The sequence below is a fragment of the Chamaea fasciata genome, unplaced genomic scaffold, assembly GCF_029207755.1.
Source record: "Chamaea fasciata isolate MVZ Bird 193981 ecotype frontalis unplaced genomic scaffold, bChaFas1.0.hap1 SCAF_4, whole genome shotgun sequence".
NCBI classification, from domain to species: Eukaryota; Metazoa; Chordata; class Aves; order Passeriformes; family Sylviidae; genus Chamaea; species Chamaea fasciata.
Window position 1 is genome coordinate 42,087,418 of NW_027094089.1, and position 23,720 is coordinate 42,111,137.

Sequence of the window (23,720 nt, forward strand, 5' to 3'; positions counted from 1 at the left end):
TTTATTTTTACAAATAGATTACTTAGATGCTTATACATAAATTTAAATTAAAGTATGTGTGTAATTTTGTGGCTTTTAATTACAGGTGTTCTGAATTAGTTGAAGTATAGCAAAACCATTCCCAACTTAGCCTGTATAATTTTTGCAGCATTTTCCCTCCAAAGTTGATTGTTTGTTTTTTGGTTGGTTGGGTTTTGTTTTATAAGGTTTCAATAATGGCAAGGAGAAGATTAGCTGGCATATTAGGCCAACCAGTAAATCCCAAGAATGTCTACAGAGATCAGCTGTCATCTAGAGGACTCACAGGACACATCAGAAGAGCAACAAAATTTTTCAATTTAAGAATTCATTGTATTGGCAGTGAAGTGTGGTGGAACTTGAACATCATCTGTCTAGCTTTAGCCACTTCCATTGAAAACTACATACAAAAATACGTTGTAGATTTGCAGAATATTCTGATTTGGAAGGGACCCACAAGGATCATGTAGTCCAGCTCTTAAATAAATGGCCTATATGGGGCTTGATCCCACAAGCTTGGTGTTGTCAGTACCATGCTCTAGCCAGCTGAGCTAATTGTAAATCAATCCTGTTTCACAGCTAACTTGTCTATTAATACAACAATGATGCACTATTCAAGTACAGCATTTCACTGCTTTGCTAATATCTGGAGGGACATATATGCCACTTAATTACACTACATTCTCTTCCTACAATATCTGCTTTTCCCTGACTAGATCTTGCAATAACCCCTCTTCAAGCGACATTCTCCAGAATCTACTGTGGGAGGAATAGTGATCAGTTATTCTTCTCTAATCTCTTTGGCAGATGGACCAGTATATTCCACAGTTTCTTCAACAGACATTAAACATGAATCACACAATCACAGAATCATAGACTGGTTTGGGTAGGAAGGGGCCTTAAAGTTCATCTAGTTCCAACCCCCCATACATTGGCAGGGACACCAAACCTCACTGATTTTTGTGCTAATGCTTTTTACTCTTCTTAAGAGAGAAAAAAAATGTAGCCACTAAGAAAATCATTCTTTGCTGTGTATGGTTGTCTCATTCAATGCTATACATTTATTGCAGCATATTTCTGCTGTTAACTGCTTCTGTCCAAACATGAATTTACTAGAGGAGCAGGGAAGGAGAGTAGGCAGGTTTGGAAGGCTATGGAGCTGGGAGTCTACCTTTTCTGCCTCTGTAGGCACACAGACACCTTGTTCTCATGCTGTGCAAAGACCTCCTTTTTCTGCACTTTTCTACTCTGTAGGTGTTACTGGTGCGCGATAGGACCCTGCTGGATGTACAGATTGCTAATGTTAGCAAGTTTGCTGTATACCTAGCACTGAGGATAGAGAATATGTGAGCCAGATCAAAACTGGATTAGAGAAAAAGTGCTTGCTACTGGGAAGAAAAAGTTTGAAAGAGAAAGTTGCATGTGAACTTAAATTCGTATCTTCACTTGATTAACTTAATTTTGTCTTCATCTCTAAAAATATTTATGTAAACTAAAGCCAGTGACGTTTTGGGTTTTTTTCAGTGAGCTATGCTATCTACTGCTAGAAACAGATCTGGCACGCCTTATCTAGATTCTTTTCAAAGCAGAATGGAAACTCTACCACTTAAGAAACACCAACTACAATCAGCCACCCATGAAATTTGAAAAGGTGATATATAAATTGCTGCCAAATTTTCTTAGCTGAATGCTAAGGAAAGTTCATATTAATGCCAATTATCTTCTTTTTTCTTTTTTTTTTCTTTTTTTTTTTTTTCTTTTTTTTTTTTATAATCCATAAACAACCTTCAAACACGAGGGAATATTGAGGCTGAAGGGCTGCCAGACTATCTTACCCAAGTGTGTTAAGAAAAAAACACTGAGAAATTTAGATGCTTACTTGGCACTGTCCTGGAAGCTTTAATTTATTTTACCATTACTTACACGAGAGATAATCCATGTAAACACTGATCTTGGCAGAATTACGAGACTAATATTTTTACAATGAAGACCTGTTATTGAGTCCTTTTCTAGGAGAGTCAGTCCATCCATTGTTTCCCCAGGCATTAGACATGCATGCCATATTTTTCTTCAAGAACTATAATTTTGAATGGGCAGCAGAAGGGAGTTCATAGCAAAGTTCCTGTGTTAAAGGTCATCAAACTACAGTCATGGCCTGTCTCCAAGGACATGTCAGCAACATGTTATTTTTCCAGTGGGAGAGGGGGACTGCATAAATTAATCTGATTGAAGAGAACAAAAGCTCGAACTCAGCCTATAGCCTGGTCTGCATAGCTCCTAGCAAGGGTTTCTTTAAGCATGAGATCATGCAAGACAAACTGTGATGATTGGGAGGCCTTTTCATGCTGGCCCTAAGTTATGAGCCCTGAGACACAGGGCATGTCAGCTGTGTCTGGCCCAGTCACCATGTCACAGGAAGGTGGTGGTGCAGTCCTAGATAGACATTGTCCTAGTCCTGACTTAGGGCTTCATGAGACTGGAAAGTCATCAGGGATGTTGTGGTAGTATGGACTGCACAAGTAAGAGGCAGAGGGTGGGGAATGCCAAGGGCTTGTTTTTCTTTACTCCAGAGAATCTAGGGAGACTTTGGGCAACCAGCCTAAAGCACAGCTGAGGATTTAGAAGGGATCCTGTGCACGCCTTGATGGTGGTAGACTTCTGGAGATCACAGTGGGAGGGATTGTATGACATTCAGATTTGCAGATACCTAACAAAACACCCTTGTTTTACACCTCAGGATATTTACCTTCCTGTTTAATGTTATTTTTACAAAGGTAATGTGTTGTTTTCACTCACTTCTACTCCTCTACTGTGAAGGGATACTGGGAAGGCCATTTATTTAATTTATATTAAGTGATGGGGCTAGGATTAGCTGTAGAGTCAGTATTCTTCAGCATGCTAAAGTATTGTAGGTCTTAAAAGTAACAGATATACTGAATAATTTACTAGTATACATCAGTTCCTATTACTTAACAAATAAGTTATTATTTTTCATTGTCTTCATCTGATGAATTTTCTTACTATCTTTCATTTTGTCTGAATAAACCAAAGACTATAAATATATTCCTGAAAACATTTTCCCTGCAAATACACAATACGAGTGTTAATAAAGTGAAATGTGGCATATTTTGATATATGAAGGCTTTGTTTTCTCTAGTTTTAAGTGAAAAACATTTGTTTTCTTGGGTTTTTTTGGTCAAGGATAAATTTGTTGAAACACAAACTGTTAGAGTAGAACTATGACCTTGTGCCTGTGATCACTCAGTGCACAGGTAGTCCTAAGTACAGACGACTGAATCAAGCCACCAGCTACTTGATTTCCTTGTTGATAAGATAAATGACTAGAAAGCATAATTTGCTCCATGCTGATTGTGATCATAAAATTACAGAACATGCTTAACATTCTGGTCCTTATCACATTCCAAAGAAATAAATGATTTCAAAGATGTAGTTGTCTTCCAAATCTGCAGGTAAGTTTTGCTAAAATATTTTTTTAATTATCAAAACATAGGGGCTATTCATAGGAGTAGTATAATCCTTCTTCTTTTCTGGCCAACACCACTGACATATTGAAAAATGGCTCAAAAATGATTTTAAATGATTATGTGATCTGTAGCCATCTCTCCATGCTGGTTGTCAGCTGAGTTCAGCATTCAGCCAAAAAGTCAAAATATCTATGCCCTTACCCTGTAATAAGAACAAAATTGCTGCTAAAGTGAAGATATGAAGAAGCTAAGTATCAGACGAGTAGCCCTCTGAAGTAGTGAGCAGAGACCCAGATTATTGAATGGGCAGAATCATCCAAGGAGTAGCTCTACAAGGGCCTGACAATTCCTCTCCTTTTTGATTACAATTCCTCTCCTTGCGATTAAAATTTCTGTGGTACTTTTACACAAAAAAATGCAGGTTTATATACAACCTTTTTTAAATTTTCTTTCTTCATTTTTATTCTTTCTCTTTTTTACTTAATTACTGCTCAGTCCTATATGTGCTTTCAGTGCTGTTTTATTTAGGTCTACTTTAGTTTCCACATTTTTAATTTTGGGTGATTATGTACTTGTGTGTCACTGAAGGTACTGAGGTGCTACAGGTAAAGTCTGGGGATCTCAGCATTTGCCTCACCAGCACTAGAATCCACAAGGCCACTTTGAACTGGAGCTCTGAGTCAGTGTAGCATTATAGATATCAATGCAAGATATCGAAAAGTACATGTTTAAATAAAAAAGTTTTATGCTAGGAAGTAATCTAGTCTTTTCACCTTTTCAGACAGAAAAACTGGGAAAGCAGCTCTAGTCAGCTTTAATGGATCCCTCTTTTCTATGTAATCTATAGATTTAGTCTAGATTTTCAATATGTATCATATTCATTTTGGCAAATTGAAATTTAATCTGGAGTGGCGTGGGAAGTTCCTAGAGGGAAGAATTTTTTTCCAAATAAACTCCTCAGAGAAAAAAAGAAATCAAAGAAGCTTAGTGCACATAAATAACTCTCCACTGTTAGAAAAGAATACCCGAATAAATGTGTATTGCATACACACACAAAAAGTGATGTTAAAAAAAAAAAGTTTCTGCCTTAGTTTTGGCTTCCAGACTTTCAGTGGCAAATTTTTGCAGTCCAGGTCTCCGCATCCTTCCCAAAATGCTGGCCATATAAATGGTCTGTGAGTCAATACACCGAGTTCTTAGGGTAGCTTTATTTAATGGTATTAGTTGTGTTGCTTCTTGTTTAGCACGACCACACAGAGATGGGGAATGATTATAGATCTGAAAATCTCCTCAGCTCTGTGATCTGACCATTATCTTGTTTTAATTTTCCAGAGAGGCTTATGAAGTCTGACTAAATTTCACCACCTTATTTTCAGATGGATTTATGTGTTACTCTTCTTCAGGTTTCATCATCAACACAGAGGCACGCACAATCTTTATGTACAATTTCTCAGAATATGTTACACTACTCATATTTTTCCTACTATGTCTTTTTATAAAATAAATTATTTCAGCTTTTTTCCTTGTGGGGCAAAAAGAAACCCAAAACCCCCCAAAAGACAAACCAGAGTTCCATGCACTAAGCCTACAAAATTAAGGGAGACTGAAAACAAGGGATTATTAGGTAATATTAATAATAGATGACAGCACCAGTATTCCTCTAGTAAATTTATCTTTTCATTATTTTTTATCTTTTGTGACATTTCTTTGCCCTTAGGAGAAAATCCTTCTGTGGCTTCTTCAGTTTATGCAAGAACAAGGGATTTCACTGGATGAAGTTGACCAGGATGGAAATACTGCTGTTCACATAGCTGCTCAACATGGCTATCTAGGATGCATACAGGTAGAGTGATAGCTATTGCAGAAACCCCTAAACATCAAGCTTGAAAAAAATTATGGGAAATCGAAGTGGGAATAATTATTGATACATTAAAATATATCAGAATGAAGGACTTTAAACCAGTAGGAGTCAGACTGAAATACTGAAGAGCTCTGGTTTTTTGATTCTATTCTCAAGTATGCTGTTGTAAGCCTAAACTAAGTTGTACTGTAAGATGAAAGCATGATTATATTGTTTATGTATAAGCAGCTAGTGTGTATGTTTTTGTGTTACAAAAGGGCAGCCAGTGCAGATATGCATACTTTTCTTACTACTCTGATAATTTCCTTCTGTTTCTTTTTCCATTGAGTAGTTGTAACTCTCAAGCTCAGGGGAAGTATAAAAGATAGGTTTGTTGAATGATTTACACCTTGAGTAAACCATCCTTTTCAGACTTATCGTGGAATGAATCTGTGCTATTACAATGAAGAGTGATGCTGATTTTTAACTAATTTTCAGTGAATCATCTTGGCCACTGAAAACAATATAATTCTTTTTATAGAGGTGCTAGAAATAGTAATTTGTCCAGATGAGAAGGCTTTCACACCTACAGTACTTACAGGAGCTAGAAGAAACCAGTTTGGATACCTCCAGTACCTGTGTTCAATGCAGGCAGAAAAGTCATGGAGTTGAACTGAATGGCTGGTCATAGAGCCATTGAACTGTAGAACCATTAAGGTTGGAAAAGGCCTCAAGGATCGTCAAGTCTGACCAAACTAGCATCACCACCATGTTCACCATTAAAGCATGTCTTCAAATGCCACATCCACACCATTTTTTGCATCCACTTCCAGGGACAATGACTCTACCACTTCAACGGTCAATTTGTTCCAGTGCTTAACAACCCTTTCTGTGAAAATATTTTTCCTAATAGCTGACCTAAACCTCCCCTGGCACAACTTGAGGCCACTTTCTTTCATCCTGTTAACTTGTTACCTGGGAGAAGAGGCCAATCCCTACCTGGCTACAACCTCTTACCAGGCAGTTGTAGAGAGCAATGTCCCCCCTCAGTGTCCTTTTCTCCAGGCTAAACAACCCCAGCGCCCTCAAACTCACAGGGCTTTTGCTCCAGGCCCTTCCCCAGCTCTTCTGCCTTTCTCTGGATTTGCTCCTGTACCACAATGTCTTTCTTGTTGTGAGAGGACCAGAACTGGTCACAGGGCTTAAGGTGTGGCCTCACCAGCGCCCAGTACAGGGGTATCGTCACTGCCCTGGTCCTGCTGACCACACTGTTGTGGACTCAGGCCAGGATGCCCTTGGCCTTCTTGGCCACTTAGGCACAGTTGGCTCATGTTCAGTCATTGTCAACCAGCACGTCTAGGTCCTTTCCTGCCAGGCAGCTTTCCAGCCACTCTGCTCCAAGCCTGTTGTCCTGCTTGGGGTGGCCCAAGTACAGTTGAATCTTGTCTGGTTGGCCTCAGCCCTTCGATCCAGTCTGTGCAGATCCCTTTGCAGAGCTTTTCTGCCCTCCAGCAGATCAACACTCCTGCCCAACTTGGCATAATCTGTGAATTTACTGACAAAGCACTTGATCTCCTTGTCCATGTTGTTCATTATATTAAACAGGACCGGCTCCAACACTCCTGGCCAGCCACATTTGGGATGTAAATACACTCACCACCTCTCTCAGAGCTCTGCCATCCAACCAATTTTTCACTCAGTGAGCAGTACATCCACACCATAGGCAGCCAGATTCTCCAGGAGAAGACTGTGGGAAACTGTATCAAAGGCTTTACTGAAATCTAGGTAAACACATCCACAGCCTTTTCCTCATCTACCAAGCAGGTCACTTTGTCATAGAATGAGATCAGGTTGGTCAAAGCAGAACCTGCCTTTCATAAACAGTCACGGGTTTTGTAAAGAGCATATTATTCTATTCCATCTGGGTGAAGCAGAATTGCTTATCTTTGCCCAAATGGGTCAGTGTCACTTATCAGATGGTGGAGTGCTACTTATCTCTCTTCATTGTTTCACTACTTCCATGGGAATGCCTTCTGCTAATGGACCATTAAGAGCTCATCAATGACATTACACATTACACTGCACTGTTGTAAGCTGCTCCACACAGGGAGGAGGAGCCAAACCATCTTCACCTAGATAAAAAGGAGCCACAGTCCCACTAGGTATCCAGTTTTTCCACCGGATCCCTGGAGGAAGACCAGACCCATCTCACCATTACTGGACCCTTTTTCTTCAACGGGACCATCTCTACTCCAACAGAACCACATCTGCCACTCCAGGAGGGCTTACTCTGGACTGCTTCCAACACCCTGACCAACAGGGTGTCAGGTTGTATTTCTGACTCTGTCAGGGTTTTCTAGGATTTCTTGTTTGTTTATTTGTCTGCTTATTCTTCTGTACTACAACATCTGTATTTTTATATCCCTAGTAAAGAACTGCTATACATATTCCCAAAATCTTTGCCTGACAGCCTTTTAATTGAAAATTTATGATAATTTGGAAAAGGGGGGGAGGGGCTTACATTTTAAGGGAGACTCCAACCCTCCCTGGCAGATACCTGTCTATCTAAACCAAGACATAAACCCATGCTGTGGGTGAGATCCCCTGGTTGTCCTGTACTTGTTGTATGAGGATAGCCAAGATGATCTGCTCTATGAACTTGCCTGGCACTGAGATCAGGCTGATAGGCCTGTTCTTCCCTGGATTCTTCTTCAAACCCTTGTTATACATGGGTGCCAAGTTTGGCAACTTCCAGTCACTGGAATGTCCCTGCTTGATCAGAGCTTCTGTTAAATTATTGAAGGTGAAGCAACTTAACTTTGTGTTGATTGCAGATGCACCCTCTGTCCATCAAATTTTCTGGAACCATTAATCACAGGAGCACATTTCAGTGTTTGTGTTGTCGGCACTTTGAGCTAAAGCTGTTTGAAGAAGAAATAATAATAAAATTATTCCAGGAAATCACAGAGAGGTATTAGATAAACAAACTAGTCATTGGAGAAGAATGGATAAAAGAATAAATAACCCCTTGGCAGAAAGGCAAGAAATAAAAATTAAAGTGATTAAGTCAAGTTAGGGAGGAAAACATGTCTAAGAAGGAGCAGTAATTCTCAGAGGACTCAGATATGTATCAGTACACATGTTATTCCTGTTACCACACATGCAGCAATCCACGTCACCCTTCAGGCCACTGCAAATACAGAACATTTATATTAGTCCAACCCTAAAAAAAATACAGAGTGAATTTTTATTAGCTAACCTCTTCAGAGGTTAAGCTCTGAAGAGCTAAGTATATTTGTGCACACTGTTATGTCAGATCTACAGCTGCAGAGCTATTATGATTATATAAACTATTATTATTATTATTATTATTATTATTATTATTATTATTATTGCAGTCCATTTATATATTTGGTCACCAAGAAGACAAAACTCTGTAAAAGCCAGTTTTAGAGTATGGCATTGTTAAAAAAAAAAACAAAACAAACAGGTTGAGCTGAATGAATAGACTTGAAAAGAAGACAGTCAAATAGATTTGGAGAACATGACCATCTCTGCATTTTCTTACTGAAGGGAAGTGTCTTTTTTCTTAAAGATGTGAGGAATGGATCCTGTAGAAACTTATATGAGAATAAAATAAACAAACCACCACATCCATGCTGAATCTAGTGGATTTATTATTGTATTGTAGCCAATTGCTCTGATCAATTGGAAAAAAATGGATATAAGAAATGTATATGGTTCACTAGTGGAGGGCACTGTTGTGGAAGAGGGTGTGCTTAGGGTTGCCATGGAGTGTGTGTTTAAGGTTGCTATCTCAACAGTGCCTCATGAAGACCTGCAGTCCATTTGAAGGAGAAATGGGTGTTGATTATTTTGAACAGTGGTGACATCTGCAGGCTGTTTTCATGGATAAAAGTAAACAAAGAGACTAGCCTTGCTTTCCCTGTGAAGAACAAACCTTACTAAATGGCTTAGAATTCTAAAGATTTTTTTTTTTATTTTAGATAAATATGCAATTCAACAAGTGCTTTTTGTTGAAGTGAGGCCATGAGAAATAAGTAATTAAAATTATCTAGTGGTGATAAAAATACACAATGTCAGTAATATCACTTCACTAACACCTCACAGTCTTAAGTGTAGTTGATGTTTTGTTGTGCTGTGAAACAAAATAAGTCCTGTGCCGAATAAGCTTACAGTCTAATTTAAAATAATGTACAGTGCATAATCTAGTAAGAAGAAAGACGTGATAAAGGAAACAGGGAAACTATAGGCAGCAGCATAAAAAATTAGGAATCACAGGCTGTCAGTGGTTCTCTGGCCTGCTTACTCACTGTGTTTATGTCTCTCCTATCGTGTTTCAAACTATGTGATTACTTTCTGCAAGGTCATAACTCTCCTTTGTTTTCTTTCTTGGCAAATGAAGCCAAATCTATTGATATGCTGTGCAAGAGTTCATGACTTTCCTTTCTGTGTGGTTTTAGCAGATCAGACAGACCACCCATTCCACTTCTCTGTCAGCAGATGTAGAGGTCTCTGTGTCTGCTGTTTGTGGTCAGCCAAGCCACCCCAACCCTCAGTGGTTTACAAGCTCTGCTTGCATAAGTCACCCAAGAGCTCAACCATGCAATTCCTCTTCTGCATGTGCATGCATAAAGTTAATGATGCTGTAGTTTCTGGCTGTATAGGTTCACAAGTTTTCCTAAGGGCTGGTATCAATGTGTATCAAAGCATTGCTGAGAATATTTAGGTCCTATTTTACCTACTCCAATAATGCAAATAGCTCCCAACTGATTATCACAAACAGATCATAAAGAAGGAAAACTTGGTCTCAAATCTTGCTTCACTTATTGGATGTCTTTGAGGTCAGCCAGACAGAACTTCTGTTGCACATGGAACTCTCTTTATTCTAGTCTCAGAATGACTCAAATGTCCTGCTTACAACCTGGATGGTTCTCCAGCAGCAAGCTAGGGTTCTCTGCTGGTACTGGGAGTAACACAGGGACATACATCAGAGAATAAGATATTATTTTTCTTGAAGACTAAAAGCTGATACTTATTTCAGTATGTCTTCAAAAGAAAATAATGACTAACCCAGCAAGTGCGAAGCAATGAGACTTCTCTCAGCATTAAAAAGCCTAACCCCCCCCCCCAAATTCCAACCAGATTGATAAAGTCATTGTACAGTTCTTTATCTGCAATAAGAAATTTGTGCCTATCTGACCTAAAGTATCTGCCCCATCTTTCAATATCTAAGCATTACTTAGTCAAGGAGTCAGGACACTGAGACTTCCCTATTGAGTGTATTAAACATAGGGATTCTGTTGTGGTGGAAAATAGAGAGCTAAACAACAAAAGGAGTCAGCAAATACTGTAGCAAAGAAATTACTAAAATGAGATTCTAAGTGTGTGTTTCAATACCTTGCAGTGTGGAGATCCCAAGAACAGACCTGATAAGCCATTACAGCTCGTCACCACCCACTATAAACTGGCTAGCAATGTGTTCACACTGCTCTGGACCTGGATGTGATCTAGAACAGATGTTCTGTACCTTCTTTTCTAGGTCTGCCATGTGTAAAGTTATCACAATGTTCTGTAATGCATACATAGGTGCATCTGCAAAAGTTTATTACTATGATGCAGGAGAGAATCAATAGGTGGCCAGATGAAAGTCCCCTCTTTTCATTTGCTAGTCCCACTCATTGTATGAATGTTACAAGGGATGCTAAACTGTACAAATAAATGAACAGAAAACAAAATAATTTAGTAGAACTTCAAGGAGAGAGGAAGGAGTAATATAAAAAATATAGTCTCTTTATAGCCCTTCTGAACTGCAGTTCACTCTTCTATGTTACTGCTGCACCGGAGTGGTAGATTTTAGTGGTATATGGCTTGAATACAAGTGGCAAACAGATTTTTCAGTGAATTAATTTTAAAAATTACTGGCTTAGACTAGCATTTTTCAAGCATTTCATTCTGGAGTGCTTTTTGTCCAACCATTCTTGTGCTGATCAGAATTTCTAGCAGAGATTTACACTTACAGATGTCGGTGTTCCCTTTTATGTTTTTACAGACACTGGTTGAATATGGAGCAAATGTCACCATGCAAAACCACCTGGGAGAGAAACCCTCACAGAGTGCAGAGCGACATGGATACACCATGTGTTCCCGCTACTTAGTAGTTGTGGAGACGTGTATGTCACTGGCCTCTCAGGTTGTCAAGCTGACTAAGCAGCTGAAGGAGTAAGTGTTTCATTGTTAGCAAGAAGGATTGATCTTAAATACCCTAATTCATCTTCAGTTTTTTAGCAGCGTCTATTTTCTTATATATGACATTTTAAAGTCATATTTCTACTTTATTTCTCCAGTCTTTCCTGCTCTCAAGTCTTTGTCCCTTCACCTTTAGGAGCTCAGTTTTTCAACTGTCCTTTTTGTGGCAGTTCGTTGTACAGACATGAAGGAAGTGGCACATACATACATACATATATACCTGAAAAGGGTATGTATGAAGAAATCCATTCCCTTTTCCATTACAGATCATTATTTCTGTTCATATAGCATGCTTTTATATACAGGTTTCAGTGCTGTGTATTGATGTTGGTAGAAACAGTAGAAACAATACTTGGAAGGATATTTTTTTAGTCTTGGAAAGTCGCCAAAACCTACAGGAAATATCTTCTATCCTATATTTCTTCATATGAACTGATTTTAATATTTTTGTATGTTTTTTATTAAACATTCTGTAAAGAGCCTATTATTTTGAAACACAAATGATTCTAATTGCTTGCTTTAATTGTAGATGCAGTTACTGTGGCTTAACATGTCAGTATCCTCATTAGACTTTTAGAAATCATCAGCACTGACCTGACATTGTTCCAGCATAGATATGTAATCAAGATGTCAGCTATCACAGTCCATGAAAATGACTTCTGATAACCCCAGGTTTCAAGAAGACTATATCATTTTATGGTGAAAAATGTGTAGCTAATTGTATTGGGTAAATTACAATATTCTGCTAGCAGGGGAGCTGCAGAGTGGCCTCAGTGAGAACAAGTGAGGGGTTTCCCTTTGTTAGACAGAACTCTCTGCAGTAGACCCACTGCAGGACACAGCTGAACCCCAGCAGTCATTCTTGTAGCACCTCTGAGAAAACATATCTAAAAAAGAGCAGAAAATGCCACAGAGGCAAAGAAAACAGAAGAGTGAGAATCAGAGGGAAGAGCAAGGCCAGGGAAGCTGGAGGTGCACCAAGGTGGAGAAGACACAACCCAAAATGATCCATGTAGTACCCATGGTAGAACAGGTACATCACTTGAAAGGGCTGCAGGCCATGGACAAGCTCAGAGCCAGTGATTTCGTGATTGGAATGCAGCCTGTCAAAGACCCACACTAGAGAACAGGAAAGGATGGGGAAAAAGTACCAACAGAGAGAAACTGCTAGACATGAACCCTGACCTGTGCTGCATGTTGGCTTACTGAAAATACTGGGGGTAACCTGCAGCAATGAAAAGAGGGCAAGAGAGGTATCTGGAGTGAAGCCTGAGAATGGTGAAGAGGAGCTAGGTGAGCAGATTAATCTGGGAGAGAAGCTGAGCTTGGAAAAGGGGAAATTGGAAAATTTGTTTCCAATATCTGAACCAGTGATGAAATATTTATGCTAATTAAGTTAAAACTCCCATGTTGAATCACTTTTGCCCATGACAATAACAGGGAAGTGATCTACCTGTCTTTACCTTTACATTTTCTCTTTGCAATATCTTCATGCTTTTAGATTTATACTGTGAAAAATACAAACACTGAACTGAGGATCATTATAACATTTACAATTTTCATAATTTTACAGCCTTACAATGTTCCCTGCATATGTCAACGTACCTGATTGTACTTGGTCCATTTGCTGAAAAATAAAGTCATCTGACATAAAGGAAAAAAAATAAACATAGGGCATTTCCCTAGAAGACAGCATTAGCATCTGATTTATATCAATATATAATGAAATATATTTTCCCCATAATTCAGCAGGAGAAAAAAAAAGGAAAGAAAAACCACACACACATCAGGAAGCAGAGGTGGGAACCACAGAATACCCATGTTTCAGTTCTTTTCTGTTCTCACCCAGTACTTGATAAAAGTTTTACCTCTTACATGGAAAAAAAGGAGTTGTTATGTGAGTCAGCATGCTGTTTACTCCCACAGGAATAGTCTACTTGTAACTTTCATGACAAAACCATTAACACTTTGCCAAGTATCCCTGTTGTCTCACAGACTGCATCCATAGGAAGCCATTGAAATTATTCTTATCTGGCTCCTGATGAGTTTCTTTGCTTGTTTCAGCTGGAGTTGAATCTGCTTCCCTTCAGCAGCCTATTTTTCAGGCTTCAGATTACTTTCAGTAAGTGCAGCAGCAGCCTTTTCTCCCTCTTCTACAAAGATATGTCTCTTGTGCAACCCTGTTGCAGTTTACTGAGCCAGTGAAATAATCTATTTTCTGCTTCAAGGAGCAGCTTCTGCGTGCTGTTTGGGCTGCAGGCCTCAGGCCACAAGTGGTTTTGATAGATGCAATGGACCATGTTCAGAGGTTCATGCTCAGGAGCCAGAAGGGATGATGGAAGAAGACTCTTGCCCTGTTTGCAGTCCTTAGGCTTCTGAAAAGTGATACAAAATATATCTATGGAGCAGTTTGTCAAGGGGACCTTTATTACAGCAGGAGAACATGCTGGCTGCAACACCTCTGAAAATCCTGAAAGCAGTTCTGAAGATCCTGAAGACATTAGGTAGCAACAGATGGAAGTCAAGTTTGCTATCTAATTCTTTCAAACGTACATAATGTAGCTGTTACAAAGGAGTAACTGCAACCTGGGCAGTTGAGCTGGCTTTCCTGGATTTTCAACAACTACTTCTCCCAGGCTTAATGAACACTGTTCTAGAGACAGAAGAGGTATGATTGTATCATGATGGATATACCTGAACAGTCAATATCAACACTAAGGGCTCTTATGTGCTTCCCAGCTTTCCCTCAGCTTTCATAAGCATGAGCTGATCATGCAATCCTCTTTATTTTGAGTGCCTTAGTAATGAAACAAGGGAGCCTCATCTGGTAACACTATTTCCCCAGCCACAGGAAGACTGGGGTGGTTGATATTCTGGAAGAAGAAAAGCAGTGCAGAAAGTCTCTTAGACAAGCCCTTATTAAGACCTGTATCTTCAAAAGTTTTAACTCAAAGAATGATGTATCACCTTCTATTCTCCTTTTGAGTTCTTCCAGTCATCAAGCAACACAGAGGAGTTGTAGAGAGAAGTTATTCCAAGCCATCATAATGTTTGGAGACATTCCTTAACAGAAGGCACAAAATTAAAACAATAACATCACATTTTTCCAGTCTTCACATCTTTCAGCTCTTTGAACCAAAGCAGCTCAGATGACAAATACAGAGGAGTATAGAAAAATATTCTGAGCTAAGTCTCCATTCAGGGGCAAAAGCCTTTATGTTTGGAAGAAGGAAATAAGTGGAAATTACAAATGTTCCGTCAAATCTTCACAAGAGGATTAACTAAGGGTTTCCCCCAAAAGGGAAAAAAACAAGGAATTCTTTCCATAGGTAGAAAGGAAAGTAGCCCACAAAGACCTGCTGTTACTGGCTTCAAAATGCAAGCCTGTTTTAAATCTCTTGTTAATTACAGAAGTTTGTTCAATACAGTATGACTTCCTGAGCTAAAGAAAATACTTGGGATAGTCACAAAAGTTTCCCATAGAGACTATACAAAATAATTTGCTTTCATTTTAGTTCCTGGGGTCTTCACAGGTCTTACCATCTTGTTCTTTCACTGATTTTCACCTGCCTAAAAAAATCCATAGTTGCCAGTGTAGAAAATTCCTACATGCAGTGTAACTTAGATTATTTGGGCTTTCCTGATCTGAAGAAACCATGTCAGAATTAATGACATAAAAGTGAGTGCTTCCACAGACTTCTTTTTAAATGCTGTCTGACAATGGACGTGTATTTCCAGATTGTACTGTCCTAATTTGTGGACCTAGATGGGCATATCAATTAATGAGTGAGACACCTACTGATTCTTTTGATATGCTATCAAGCCAAAATATCTGTCACAGCAAAGACCAAAACAAGCCATGAGTCAAATGATGAAGTTGAGAAAATAGTCTAATATTCTCCATTGTAAGCACTTTTCTGTGTTGTATTAAAGAAATCCATGATTTTCCTGGAACATCTTAGGAATAGCTGTAAAAATAACTGAATAAAAAATCCCTGTAGTGGTATAGTAAACTGTGTGCAAGTTGCTGGGGGTTTTGCTTTGGTGGTTTTTTTTTGGGGGGTAGAATATGTTATATAGACATATAATAAGAAACCTGGTATAAGCTTTGCAATACTCATCTCTTTTTTACTTAGTTAAGCCATTTTATGTTCTGCTTTATAGCGTAGTCATTCCTGTGTTATTAAAAAAAAAAAAAAAAAAAAAAAAAAAAAAAAAGAGAAATAAGAAAACATGCTATGAGAGATACTCCTGCAGAGCGTAGCCCATTCCCTCTGCAGGTACAGAGCTCCCTGATTTCCTAAGGAGGTATTTGGGATCCCCAGATGTCTAGCTAGACACCAAAGGGTCCCTTCACATTACTCACTGGGAGCATTGGCTAAGCTAAGGTCCCCAGAATTTGGCCATCAATTATAATAAAACAAGTATACCCTCTTACCCCTGAAGCTACAGTGATCTTGTCTCCTAAATCAGTCTGGCTTTAATACTTTGCATTATTGCTATTCCAAGAAGTTGTGATCCCCTGTTTCCAGTGTTATCTTAGAATATTTATGTGCATGTTATTTATATTGAGGGATGGTGCTGTCAAGATGTGTGGGTGTCTATGACTTATGTACTGACTAGTTAAACTCTGAAAATGGAGAAAACTTGAACTCTTTTAGCACAATTAATTGTTGAAGTGGAATCAGAACACTACCTCAAGAAGACATGTCACAGATCTCCACTAAAGCTAAAAACATTAAAAACTTAGGTCCATTATTTAAAAAAAAAAGAAATTGAAGGAATGATAAAAGGAAAAGAAAACAGATTCATTGCATCAAAACCTGAAAAGAATTTCACTGGCTCTTATAGGAGAGTATCCAGGGAGCTGCAATATAAGCTAATATTGACAAATGGTAGGAGCAATTTTAAAATAGCGTAAAGAAGTGTGTAGATCAGAGGAAGGAAGATGGAAAATTAAAGGAAAACAGTATCTACATGAAGAATGGCTGTGTTGTAAAATGTAATGTCAAGACCACACTTTTATTTCTATTGCATTTTTCAAGCTCACTTTGATATATTAAAAGTAAAACACGTTTTTTCTGCCAGCCCTGCAAGTACAACCTCTAGTCTAAAAAGTGATCTGGATTCTTTCTGGCTTTGACATTGCCAGTTGTAAGGACTGCATTTTGAACACAGCTAAATCTTTTGCTGATGGCATGTGAGCTAGGAAACTGTCCAGCTCACTGGTAGGGAACTGCCTTAGTTCTGGATATCCAACAAGAATAAAAGTACTAAAAACATATTACTTAGGCAGCAACAGAAACAGAGACCGGGGAAGCAGATAAAAAGTAATTTTCACATGGTGATTTAGTCAGGACCAGGGAACAAAACCCTCTAAATCTAATTTTCTAGAAGTTTTCTAATAATTCTGTCTGTGCAGTGTTTAGATGCACTGGAAATTACAGATCACTTAACAGATGCTATCTGTGGCGGTCAAGAAAAACCAGTGTTTTGATGTAAGAATGGAATGTCTGAATGGTATGGAAGCAGGGAAAAGAAGACCTTTTTTGTGGCAAATTGATCTGCAATTCTTGTAAAACTACTTGAGGGTTTGCAGTTTATAAGCAGCTCAACTGAGACTTTCCTAGGGAAATAGGTATGTTGCAGGACAACAGATGTGATCAAAGGTGATAAACAGAAAATGGCGTTTGTACTGTGGATATATATCACTCTCACATTACTAACAGTTTCTAGGTATTATTGCAATTTTTCAAGTGCTGGTCTCTGAAGTTATTTGGAAAACAGTGTAGATCACAACACTACAGTGAAAGTGATAAACTTGGGTGGGTATAGCACAGGGATAAAGGTGGATACAGAGCCTGAGTAGGACCCTTGGAAAGGCTGTGCAACAAGCAGATGTGGTACAGACATCAAATACCATCCTGCAGCTGTAGTTTGGACCAATCACTTCCAGTGGGCAGAAACTTTTCTCTGAGTTCATTTGCAAATAGAAAGGGAGAGAGCAGTTGCCTGAGCTGTTGCTCAGATGGCAAAGGCCATCCACCAAACATAGGAGGTGACTGCCTAATCTTTGCACTTTCTATTCTTTTCCATAAACAAGAAGCAAAATGGCCCTAAGTTTACCATATTTTTGTGTCTGTGAGTCATTCAGTTTCAATTCACTGTTGCTTATGATCATGCACTTGTCCTTATATGAAGTATAATAAATAATCTGACATGTTTTTCTCAGTTGTTCTTGTACAGCGATCACAAAATGTCAGCAGAGATTCAGAAGTACAAACTCTCTGTGTTCTTATTTATAAATTCTCTATTCAGTACATAGAGTACAGGTGAAGAGGACTTCTTTCTTTAATACGAAGTTGAAAGGGTAGTATCAGTTTTCCTGAAACTTACTTACGCAGTCAGTTTTACAGTTTGAGGTAAACAGTCCTACATTTTCTTGCAGGCAGACTGTGGAACGTGTGACATTACAGAACCAACTCCAGCAGCTTTTAGAAGCCCAGCGAGGGGCTTCAGAGGGCAAGTCACTGCCCACCTCCCCAAGGTAAGGTGGCTGGAACTGTACTGCAGCCTGTATTTGCATACTTTCAAAATACAACAGTTGTCAGGAGAAGCAGTGATCTGGCTAAATAGTAGATGTGTTCTGTAAAGAAAATGTGTGAGTTTTGCCTCGTGGACTCGAAGCTGAGCTTCTAGAACTTGACAACGAGTAGTGGTGATAAATATTGGAAATTGCTGAGTATAAATTAAATAGTCCCTGCTTCCCAATAGACTGAAAGCCGATTTTACATTGGAATGTAGTATATTTTGAATTAGATGAACAGCAGAAGATCCTAGAAACCCTAGGAAAGGGTTTTCCACTTTAGTAAAGTTTGATGTTTTGTTGGTCTATCATACATTACTTTAGCAGTAAGTTATAAAAAGTTAGGAAAAAAAAAGATTTAATGAGTATAAAGCAAAATTTATACTCATTAAATCTTTTATCTGCTGTAGCTTGTATCAAAAGTCAAAACTCTGGAAACTTTATGTATTACCTATGTATCCTGTCAAGAAGTCACAGAAACACAAATTTCAGATATTAAAGAGGAAGACAGAAGGCTGGATCTCTCTGACATTGAGAGATCTGCATGGAAGCAGATGAAGCAAACATGACTTCAGTCTCACAGAAATCTGAAGATGATATTGAAAGAAAGAAAGTAACTGACATGCAAATAGAGCTTGGTTTATCCTTATTTTTAACCTATTTTCCTCTCTGGAAGCCATATACAGTGCTTCTCCCTGTTTCAGAGTTGTTAGGGAGCTACATAAATGTGGAACTGTAGAGCCGGCATAAAGGCTTCTGCAGCTATTGAAGATCAGAGCTTTGGGTCATCAAGTATGAAATTCTAGGGTCAGTGACTGCTTTTTTTCAATTCTCACAGAATCCTGAGCATTTTTCTGTACAAGTGCTCCATGGCCCTGAATTTCATGTATCACTGCTTCAGAGAAGTGCAAACAGTTGCAGTTGTAGATAACAAAGACATTAGGATTAGAGACACATTTGTGTAAAGGAACTTGTAAACTCCAAACCCCTGCTGAAGTAGAAAACCACACTGGAAAAAGGGGGTTTTGCCTTTTTTTAGGAATCTTTGTCTTCCTTGTGTGCCAACCCAACAGGGACAATGGGACCAAAAGCTGTTTTCCAGCTCATTTGGTCTCTGTGATTTTTGCTGCCTGATCTTTCCAAGTGGTCTCGCAAGTGAGTTCTGGTGTGCACCAGGACTGTTTTACTTTCAGTGTCAGATAAAAACAGGTGAAAGCAGATCCCTCATCATTCATTATTCCTGTAAAAGGGTATGTTTCAACATCATTTTAGTTAAATGAGCAAGTCTAAAAGTTACACTCTATTTTACTTCATAGTTGGCTACTACTTTTCCTTCTAGTTGGAACTCACTTATAGATGTTTTCATCAACCAAGGAGAGAGTAGCAGATCTCAGAGAACATATCCCTTTTATTCGGAATGTGCGCTGTAGATAAGTGCATGTTCTTCAGAGTGTTTAGATTTGCCACAGGGGAAAAAAAAAAAAGTGTAAAATTAATTGAAAATGAGGTGTTTAGTATACGCATGTGAATTTTTTACACTGTGAAAACTATGGACTCATCAGAGCAGAAGGTACTTGCCAGCTTCACCAGAACCTAAATTTTGTCACCTTGTCCTTGCTTAGAGGAAAAGTGTTTTAAAGTAAGAATGTGAAGTGTAATGAGAAAATGTCTCTGCAATATACATTCTTCACAAATCCAGCATTGTTGAAATTCCTGTTGTCTTCTGTAAAACAGTTGGAGTTCTAAATTTAATTTATTATTCTATTAGCATTGAAATACATTCATGTCACCTTTCTCTTGCTTTTCAGCATTTCATGTCTGAAAAGGTTTTGAGTGCAAATTGCCCTGACTTTTTATGGGGTCTTACATGGTTGTTATTATTAATACCAGATGCAGGTTAGATTTATGAAATCATTGCTATGCAGAGAGGTGGTACTTTCACAGGACTTAGAATAAGCTACTTTTTTATTATGGTGTGACTTGTATAGTAGGCATTTGGCCTTGTGGCGTTTTTTTGCATGTCAACTCACACAAATAGGAGTAGTGTCTCTAGAATTTTCCTCTTAAAGTCATGTTTGGTGTTTGAATAACCATTCTAAGTTTTGATTTTAAGGAGGTTTTTTTTTTATAAGAAAACGAAGATACTCAAATTCTACATAGGAGTAGAAACAGTATTACATCCTTCTCTATGTAATCTTTGCTGTGGCATCACAGCAATGAATTCCATGTGAGTACCAATGAAAAGGATAAGTAACAATAAACTGAGACAGACCCACACATTGGAAATGCCAGTTTCACATTTTATATATGCCCTAATTTTGCTGTGACATTTCCTCTTTTTTTCTTTAAGCTTGCCATCATCTCCTGCTTCTGGAAAACCCCAGTGGAAACCATCTGAAGCAGATGAATTGTCTCCACCAAAAAGTAAATTGAACACCCAAGATGGGATTCAGATTCTTGGCAGCTTGGGAACAAGCACATGTGGCCGCGCTGGAGCTAAGATAAAAGATGAGGACTCAGATAAAATCTTGCGCCAGTTGTTGGGGAAGGAAATTTCTGAAAATGTCTGTATGCAGGAAAAGCTGACTTTGGAGTTTCAGGACGCTCACGCATCCTCCAAGAACGTGAAGAAGATTTTGCCAGAGAAAAGGGAGTTGAAGTTAGCCCGACTGAGGCAACTGATGCAGCGGTCTCTCAGTGAGTCTGATACAGATTCAGGTAATTCTGAGGATCACAAGAACACCCCTGTGAAAAGAACTGACAAACCAAGACCTCAGCCTATAGTGGAGAGTGTTGAGAGCACAGAGAGTTTGAACATGATGCTTAAGAAGCACACTTCCACAGCAGGATGGCGCTTCCCTTTTGGTATCAGGGTCTCCAAGTCCATGGATGGCCACAGTCCTTCCCCTACTTCGGAGAGCAGCGATCCAGATAATGAAGCCCCATACCAGTCTGGTACGGTGCCTCAGAACCAGTTTTGTGGAGACAACTCTCCATTCAGCACAGACAGTGCCACTGCCCAGAAGGTTGCCACCAGCCCTAAGAGTGCTCTCAAGTCTCCATCTTCAAAGCGCAGAACCTCTCAAAATTTGAAACTTCGAGTAACTTTTGAGGAGCCTGTGGTGCAGGTGGAGCTAGCAGAGTCAGAACTAAATGAGGAAAAGGACAAAGACCGGAGCAAAGGACTCATGCGGGCTCTGGCCAGCTCTGGGGAGCATGCAGGGGACCAGCCGAAAAGGCCTTTTGGGGCCTTCCGGTCCATAATGGAGACACTAAGTGGTAACCAAAATAACAACAACAATTGTCAAACAGCAAACCTCATCAAAACGTCCTCAACGCTGCCTTTTACCTCACTAGGAAGGAAGACAACAGAAAGCAAGGGAAATCCAGCAGTTGTCTCAAAAGGAAGAAACAAGCCAGTGAGTACACTGAAAGAAGGAGGGGCATTTTTTTTCTTGTCTCATTAAGTAATACATAAGTTTGACAGCTTCTTCCATATGCCTGTCCATTGCAAAATGATGCACACAAATACTTTATTTTATTTGACCTGCAGAAAGCCCATCCACTTTTTAGTTTTGGAAGAATTTTCCTAGGAGTGGCAGGTATTGCTTGTGTATAGAGTCTGTGCTCTTAGGGCACATGATTCGCATATTCATGTGTTGAAAATGTGTTAAAAGCTTTCCACAGAGAAATGATTCACATGGAAATGATGTTTGGTGTTGCAGTGAGTGACAAAACACACAATGAGAATGCCAGTCTTGAAACCATGGGTTTTCTGAGGAGTAAACAACTGAAGGACTAGCCCTGTCCTATCATATAAAGACTGATGAGGCCAACAGAAGAAAAATAACAAGGAAAAATTGCAGAAATGGTCCGTCCTGCCTCTGTGGGAGCTACAGCCAGCTCTGGGTGATGAAGCTGTCAGCAGCAAGTCTTCTTTTTTGACCACTTTCTCCTCATAGCACAGAGTCTTCTTGTGTCAGAGCACATGGTTGGCCTGTCACAAAACATACTGGATTCAGATCTTCCCCCTTCTGCAGTGAACAGAGTGCCTTTTCTGGAAATCTAAGGGAAAGAGGATGCAGTTAAAAGGCTGGTCCTCCTATTTAAAAGGAAGGAGAAAATACTTGGAACAAATAGATCTTTCAAGGTTTTAGGTCATAGGTTGGACTCGATGATCTCAAAGGTCTTTTCCAACCTAGTAGATTCTGTGATTCTGTGATTTTGTACTGAATAGAAGGGACAGATGTAGGAAATACTGTGGCTGCAGTATGTTTGCAGGGTGAAGAGTACTGTGAGCATCTGGAGATACAATAGAGGTGAGTGAGAGAGAATGGTAGATGATTTAATCCTCTGTGGAAGACAGGGAGAGAGGGAAGTGGTAGATGGAAAGACATGAGGTGAAAGAATAATTTCAAGATGAAAAAAACCTCATAAGGCTTGCCAATAGGAGGAGGAGCAGCAGTAGTAAATTATATACTGTAGAAAGTATGACAAGGTAATGGGAGAAAAATACAGGAAAATCTTAGGCAAAGAGGAGGCAAAAGAAACAGTGGAAAGAAAGAACTGGGAAATAGTGAATAGTCCATATTAGTGGGTGCTGTTAGACCAATAAAGCTATGGCAGACTGAAATGAAATTAAATGAAACTGAATGAAGTAATCAAAGGAGACCTAAAGGGCTAAGTTGAAGTGGGACTGTATTTCTTGAAGTTTACTCAGAATCACAATATGAACCACTGATTTGAGTCTTTAAAGACATGCACCATCTAGTTGAACAGCCAATTTAACAAAGTATTTTTATAACACAGTAGCTTTTTTTTTTAATGGGTGATTCAGATTTCATAGTGACAGGGGAAAAGATAGTCTGTTTTCAAAGATGTTCTGATAGGTTGCAAGGCTGCAAGCAGTTTTTCTAGTTCTCTAAGAAATTTGAAGGACTGCATGAGGTAATTCTAATGGTGTTGATGCTTGCAATGTAAAATGCTTGTTCTGTGAAAAGACCATGTTTGCATGTTACTGCTGCCAGCGTCAGAACTGTGTAAAGACTAAATTTTCCTACCAACCCAAAGGACCACAGCATATATCTCAAAGAGGTAACAGATTTAGGTGCAAAAAGAAATCTGTTAAAATGTTACTGTGGCTGATTGCATGTTTTAGTAGATTTTCATGTTATCCATGTGAGAAGCTCTGTGCATGCTCTTAATTGATATGATATCGTACTTCCTTAGGATCCTTACTTCAGCTACACCAGTCTTTCTTCTAGCACGCTGAATGAAGAACTGTGTAACTATGCTTGGTATGTGCTTATGCATGGTAATGTTTAGCATCTCTGTTGCCTTCTTTTTCTCAAATTGTATGTGTTTGCTAACATTGTAACTGAAACACTGAAATCAATTCACAAGAGGGGAAGTAGATGAACATCTAAACTCCTAGAAAAGTAGAAATTTATGATGGATTTTTGCTGATGTCACCATTGAACTGGCTACAGGATTTCAGTTCCAAGCAAATACAGAAAGTATT

The 23,720-nt window shown here is 39.0% G+C and overlaps 1 protein-coding gene across 2 annotated transcripts in view; it reads left to right on the forward strand.

Annotated features, from left to right (window-relative positions):
* SNCAIP (synuclein alpha interacting protein) overlaps nt 1-23,720 on the forward strand; it is a 108,551-nt gene that overhangs the window by 80,285 nt on the left and 4,546 nt on the right. The window contains exons 7-11 of one of the 2 annotated variants that reach the window (XM_066181379.1): nt 5,221-5,346; nt 11,417-11,586; nt 18,062-18,160; nt 20,550-21,618; nt 23,429-23,496. In XM_066181379.1, the coding sequence (XP_066037476.1) occupies nt 5,221-5,346; nt 11,417-11,586; nt 18,062-18,160; nt 20,550-21,618; nt 23,429-23,496 (1,532 nt within the window). The remainder of the gene's footprint in view (nt 1-5,220; nt 5,347-11,416; nt 11,587-18,061; nt 18,161-20,549; nt 21,619-23,428; nt 23,497-23,720) is intronic. The other variant, XM_066181380.1, reaches the window with a different exon arrangement.